The 7089-nt window shown below is 42.2% G+C and overlaps 1 protein-coding gene across 1 annotated transcript in view; it reads left to right on the forward strand.

Moving 5' to 3' along the window:
- LOC134219872 (peroxidasin) overlaps positions 1 to 2145 on the forward strand; it is a 125622-nt gene extending 123477 nt beyond the window's left edge. Inside the window, exon 7 of the mRNA XM_062698759.1 lies at positions 80 to 2145. Within this exon, the coding sequence (XP_062554743.1) occupies positions 80 to 183 (104 nt within the window). The 3' untranslated portion in view covers positions 184 to 2145. The remainder of the gene's footprint in view (positions 1 to 79) is intronic.
- Positions 2146 to 7089: the final 4944 nt, after the last annotated feature.

Raw genomic sequence — 7089 nt, forward strand, 5'->3', positions numbered from 1 at the left:
TTATTTGAAATCTATTGCCTGACACGAGGTCGACGATTCCGTTCGGGATGACACATTTCGCTCTTGTTTATTGTTACAGGTGAAAATCCTGCTGCTATGCAGCATGGTGGGTCGGTCGAAGTGCGTCCATCATCCAGCGTGGTATTGCTGCTCCTAGCTCTGGCTTTCCGCTCCATCCGGTGACTGTAGACTGCGCTTCGTCTGGCATATCCAAGGTTTGTTTCATCATTAAGCATTGTGCAAAAGCATTCGTTCAGCTACCAAAGACTATTGTGCGAGAGAAAATTATTACGCAGCTAACTCTTTAACAAATTGCAACTACACTTACCGAACATGTATCTATATCTAAAAAAAATCGAAACAAATAACTCTATCGAACACTATTATTGGTATAAGGTGATCATAAGTCGATATAATCGAACAATTGTCACATGTGTAGAATCGAAGATTAGATTTTTTGGTGTATCTTTCCTACAAAACGTATAAATAATATCCATTCCAAACATTCGAATCAAACAATTATTTACACGTCATTCTTAGCTACTGAATCGATGGAAGCCAGTGTCATAGTAGCAAATATGTTGAAAACTTATAATGTTGTTAGTATTTCATTTTGAACTGAAGCATCAAGCAATATCTCTTTCTCCAAAAACCAGAAATCGAATGTATACTTCAATTACTATCCTCCGATGAAAAGTGTTAGATAAGTTCAGGCAAACCATTTAAATACATGAAAGACATACATTACGAAACATTACTCATTGTTACTCATGCAAAGTCAGTAGTTTCTCAAACTGGAGCAGTTCAACACTATAAAAGCAGTCCTGCCAACAGGTTGTCATAGCAAAACGAGTTCTTTGCAACTCTGAACTAACATTCATAGATAGACACAAATTTGATGGAAACTTTAATCGTCCATTTGAACCATTTCTTGTCAGAAACGTTGAAAAGTCAAGGCTTACAAAAGTCGGAAAGAGAATCGTGTTGGTCTGCTTCACCATGATCGCGAAGCTGCCAAGACGAATGAGATCAATGCTCCATATCAAAACCTTTTCCAACCTTTTCTAGTCTAATTACTGAAAACAAACAAAACTGCACTGTCCACAAAATTTGAATTTATATACTATGTTGCAGAGTAATTGATTAAGACAATTTAATCGCACGTCATGTTGCGCCCGCAATGTTTGTAGTTTCTAATTGTGCGTGGAATTTAATTCTACTCGTGATGATTCTATCCATAGAAACGAACAAAGTTGGAAATCAAAATAAAACCATTTACATACATGACAAAAACCAAATACGATGGCGCTTAACGAACACGGAATCATTGAGTGAAATTCGATAGTGAGTAAAGTCTTTATAGAAATACAAATGTTGATTTTTAAAACTGTATAGTAAAAAATAATACATAAATCTGATTACAATTCCATATAAGTGTACTACGAATAGACCCAATTTCATCCGATTTGGGACATCTTAAAACTAATACCCAGGAACTAACGAGTGAACTACCAATGCTTTTATATCAACGATTCGCTACCATCGGCAAACGGAACGGATACGCAACGCAGAACAAGTTCTGCCCCCAAAACAGCCCATAGCAATACAAGAGGAACCAATTCGAAGCACAAATTCATTCGTTGCCGTTGTTATCCGAAGAGGAGAGATATAAAAGCGGAACCAGCATATAGACCCAAATCTATATTAATACTACATCCAAAATGTGTTGAACGAAATAAAAAATACAAATGTGGAGCATATAATGCGCATGCAGACAGTGTTGTGACTAGCGAAAAATTAAAAGTATAATTATGTCAGAATATATATTTTACGAATCTCTGATAGATAATGGAATATGCATTTTTATAACCACATATATGAATATACAGAGTTCAATAGACAGCAAACATATAATTACCAGAAAAAAAGGATCCGTACATAGGAATAGAGAGGAGATTTTATATTCATTTTATATAAATTATTATTATAACTTAATAACACAGAAACACTTATCAAACTGATATGTAAAATGATGGTTGTGGTCAAAGCTATATGATTAACATAAACAATTCGTATAATATTAGAAATAACTGAGATACAGTATTACAAGTATTATATGAATAAATAGTCAATAAATACAAACAATTGTTGGATGTTTTACTGCATAATGGAATTTGGAAGAAGTTCTGGAAGCGAATGTTTCGTTCTTGGGAAGGAAGTATCTCTAATGGTTGGGGTGACTTGCCACTGTTAATCGTGGATGTAATAGATTTGTCTCACTATTTTTTCGTAGGTTGTGATGCCAGCGAATAGAAACATTAAAATAACAAATCAGTCTACTTACCGATATTGATGCTTGGTTCCTCCTTAAGGTGCTTTCTCAATCATCTTTCTCTTTCAATCTTTCTCAAAAACAGAATTATATATATCAGCGCATTTGTGAAACGAGGAGCGTTTAATGGCGCTTAATGACCAATTGATTGAACGCTTTACAGTTACGCATTTCAACCTCAACTTACTGAAACACCAAAAAAGCTGTTTTCTGTTTATGCTAAATTACATTCATCAGGTAAGGGTGATAATACATAAAATCATAAGGTCGGAGTTCTGTTAAATCGCACCAAATGCCAGTAAAAAATACCCTTTTTTTGCAGAAGCTTTCATGTAGCAGATCCTGTGCGATCACGAACTCGTTGGGCAAAAACATCTGCCGGAATGGTGGCCGAATCCTTTGGTAGAAGAATCGCCGGGGAAAGATCGGTAGCTCAACGGTAGAGGGCGTAATACCTAGGTTATGGGAATTTACGAAATGCTCAGCAAAAGCATTTAATTTCTCTGAGAGAGACCATTAACGAGTCATTCACTTTCAGTGGTGGTACTTGCTGCGGCTTAAATTTCAAAATTTTGTTATTTCCAGAAAGGATTTGATCGAGAATCTAGTTTGTACAAGTTATTTTGAAAATTCTGGTTTCTTATGATAGTAGCGGGCTTGGTAGTCATATGGCTACTGCTTCTGCCTCATACGCAGGAGGTCATGGGTTCAATCCCAGGTCCGTTCCATTCTCCTACTTTGTAACTTTCTCTATATTTCTCATGTTCTAGCAATCGCTAGAATTGGAAATGGACTTCCATGCCGTTTCCATTATTATTCCTATATTTTCAACTTGAATATTCTAACAGTAATCTGCTAGAATTGGAAATGAATTGAAAAGCTCGTTTTCTACATCCAATTAGAAATTCCATCAGTTGCCTTCTCCTATCTATCACATTAGCAGCTCGTTAACCAAGACGGACCTCTGCCTCTCGAACCTAACCCAAAAATTCCTACAAATTCCGCATGAACTCGTGGTAAGTGCAGAGGTATATTCGGCTTGCAGTTTGCTAGTGATTGCATCATCGTTTCCTTCCCCATCCCTACATTTACTTGCATTCTGACGTGGCAGGCGCCAGTATGACCTAACAAATGAGATCACCAGTACTTGTACATTGAAGATGTGTGCTAGTCCCAAGCAAACATCTGTTGGTTCCCTGTGCAAGAACAGCTGATCTGGCCATAATGGAGAGTAGCAACTACGAGCAGTCAATCAAGCTCAAGCTCAAGCAAGTTATTTTGAAAATTTTGGTTTCTTATGATAGTGATTCTGTTACGGATTAACTCAGTGTGGCGGAGAGATTTCTATGATTCAAGTTGCCTGATCTTCGGAACTTTCGCCTAACAGTGCTGCGTTTAGAAATCAATATTTTAGTCACAGGGTCGATTTGGATGACGTTACCTACAGTCGGAGGTAGTCGTCTGAAGCATTCATTGTCGGAGGATTTGATGACATCTTGGAGGGTTGATAATGCTCGGTCGATGTCCGCAATAGATGTCAGAGGAGCTTGGATGTAGAGACGTTGATCAACTCTTCGTTGGAACTCGATCCAGTTAACATGATGAAAGTTCTTTCTACGTTCATTTGGCCGCACAGTCGGGGATATTTGTATTTGTAATTCAACGGGATAATGGTCGCAACTTAATTCGCCAAAAGTCACCGGTACGTTGATGTAGGTATCCGCATTCGTGGGGAAGATGTCTAGTGTCGATGATACGGCGCGCCGGTTGGCGATACAAATGTTGGGTCGAGAGGAGCGTTAATGGTGTAGTATCCGAGTTGTGCGTCTTGGAATAGTAACTTACCGTTTTTGTTCCGTCGATGATTTCCCCATGCTTCGTGGCGGGCATTTAGATCGCAAGCGATTATAATCTTCTTCCTGGTTCTTGTTAGTTCTGCTAGATCGTTCTTGAACTGTCTGCTGGTTCCGTTGCTGTTGTGGCACTGCTTCGGACAATATGCTGCTATGAACAGGAACTCACCTCAACTCCAAGTGCTTCGATGATTTTAGTCTTATAATGAGGTTGAGTGGAAAACTTCATTGTATTCTTTATCGCGATCAGCACACCTCCCCCTTAGAGTGCGTGCGATCTAATCTAATGACGACGTAGCCTGGTAGGTTGAAGCTAACACCAGGCTTCAGGTGGGTTTCGGTGACTGCCAGTATGTCGATGTTTTGACGTAACGGCAGGTCCAGAAGTTCAGAGCTTTTCCGCGATATTGAGCGGGCATTACACAGTAGTAGTTTGATGTTGTTAGTATCCATAGGTCAGGACGAGATTACCTATCAGCCGAACTTCTACCAGACGGGTGGAACACTGCTGGGGTTTGTCACAATCTCGTTGAGGATGCGTTGGAGGTCAGCTGCCGTGTACAAAATCGGGGGTGCGTCAGCTGAGTAATTCACATGCGTTGGATGTGCACGAGGCATGTGTGTTTGTTGCAAGCCAGGAGGAGGACCAGGTGAAGTGGACCACGGAGCCCTTGTACGATGTTCCGATCAACCAGTGGCCGGAACTCTCCAAGCTGTTGGTTGCGAATTGTTTTTGACTTCTTGGGTGAGAGCCGGAAATTCTTCTAGATCAAGCATAGGGTCATGATTTCTTTTTCTTCCAAGTTGATTCAAAGTGAACGATTGCTTTCAGATTTGCTTGTACTCCTCCCTCTTCTGGCAGCTTCAATCCGTTGCGCGATGGGCACCACCGCAATTTGCGCACTTGTACTCCGCAGCACCTTCGATGGGACGAGAGTCGGAGGGGTGACCTTGGGAACATATGTTGAACCTTGTCCGTAGACGACAGTTTCGAGTTCCGTGTTCGAAGTTCAGGCAGCGCATGCACTGCGTAACATCTTTGTTTGTTCCACGGTAGCCTTCCCATGAGACGATAACATCCTGGATTACTCTCGCTGCCTTTAGTGCACCCAGCAAGACGGATCCCTTGCGAAAGTGTACTAGGTACAGGCAGTCGCGATATTCCATAACTCTGTTGTGTCGAGTCATGGGGAAAATCGCTAGTGGCTTCAGCTTCCCAGGTAACCATAAGCATTAAAATAAGCTATACGTGCGACTATAAGGCTACCACAGAGCTAACAAACTTCATACTGGCTCTATAATAGCCCTATATAGCCGAAAAGGCGAAATAAAGTGCTAATGGTTACCTGGGTTGTATCGAAGTTCAAGATCCGATTTGATATCCTCAATGTCCATGGTAGGAAGTCCTCGGATTACTGCCTTGCATGGTTTCTCCGACGGAATGTTGAAGGTGCAATATTCGGCTTTGCTATTGTCCAGATGATTTTTGGTTTTCTGATAGTCCCCCTTGGATGTGTAACTAATGGGGCAGCCCTCACTACGGCACACATGAGACTCCCTCCTCAAAACCTCAGGGTCGGCATAGCCGCTTGAATCTCTCGCGACACCTGAATACTGTTAGCAACTTCACCCACTTTATTCAGCACACAGGTACCTTCACTTCTCCCGCTTCATTAACCGTCATCTCCTACCTTCTTCACCTGCTCACTACTCTTCTTCTGTTGACGGGGCCCCTTCTTCGGTCCACTGGCACTGACCTCTAGACCGTTCTTCCTACGTTCGCCTCCGTACTGCTTCCGATTCCACGACGATGTTCATTGTTCAGCCGCCTGTCCTCCTCCGCCAAGCTGGTTCTCGGACGAAATTGAGGGCGTCGTGAAGCTCCGAATGAAATGGCGGCGTCCACGGGCAATTAGGGGACGTTATGCCGGGGCTGATCCTTATTGGGCATTCGGACCGCTTTCGGGGCAGCTTTCGGATCCTGGTACGTATTGTCGAGACGGCAACTGGTCACTACACGTTAGCTGGACTGGTTCAACCGGAACAATCACGGGCAGCTCTGACGTTAAACCCACAAAGAAAAGAGGGGTCCTGCGAGCACATTGGGGAAAGGTGGTAGTAAGTGACGTTTCAATTAGGGAGGGGTTTGAGTTCTGGTCGAGGGTTTTTTTTTTACCTGGATGGTTTTTCCACTTTGTCGCTTCCACTGTCTCACAAACTTTTCTTCTAATTTTCTATCTGTTTTTTTAGCTTTATTGCTTTATCGCTCACGTCTGTCGAATCAGGCTGTCGATTGGATAATGATCCCTAGCAATGGCGGATCCCCTTTTCATACCCTTGACCTAGCTCATTTCCCCTCCAAGCTTTTCGCTCATCATGGCGTCTTCTACGCCACCCCCCAATGGCCGCCTAGTTTTCCGTGATCCTGCAACTGGTGGTGAATAGCGGAACTGTGTGTGGTGTGGCTGCATCCTTTCCGGTGGGTGATGGGTGGTTGTGATGCTTAGCGCATATTCAAACATGTTCTTGGTTTGTCAATACATATATTTATTATACGGAACAAAAACGCGAAAATCTCACACATCTCGAAACGACAGACACACCACTGGTTACAGATGAGAGCACTATCTTGATTCCGATACGGCAGATTTTTGAATGCCGTGTTTATCCCGTCTTCAGGTCTTCAGGTTTCGTTTCAGCTTGTCCAAGCCCACAGATCTTACCATCTATGGTGGAATCTTGTTTGAGATCGGAAGATGTGGCTGGTTGAACTCACCCTCGATCTCTCCGAAGCCATTGAGATCGCTGACGTTGTCTGCTGTGCAAGTAGTAACGTTATAGCCAGCATCGCTGGGATGGGTTCGTGTCATTACCGGTGTTTCTTCTAGGTGCAGTTTTTCTTTA

Source organism: Armigeres subalbatus, chromosome 3 (genome assembly GCF_024139115.2).
Source record: "Armigeres subalbatus isolate Guangzhou_Male chromosome 3, GZ_Asu_2, whole genome shotgun sequence".
Classification (NCBI taxonomy): Eukaryota; Metazoa; Arthropoda; class Insecta; order Diptera; family Culicidae; genus Armigeres; species Armigeres subalbatus.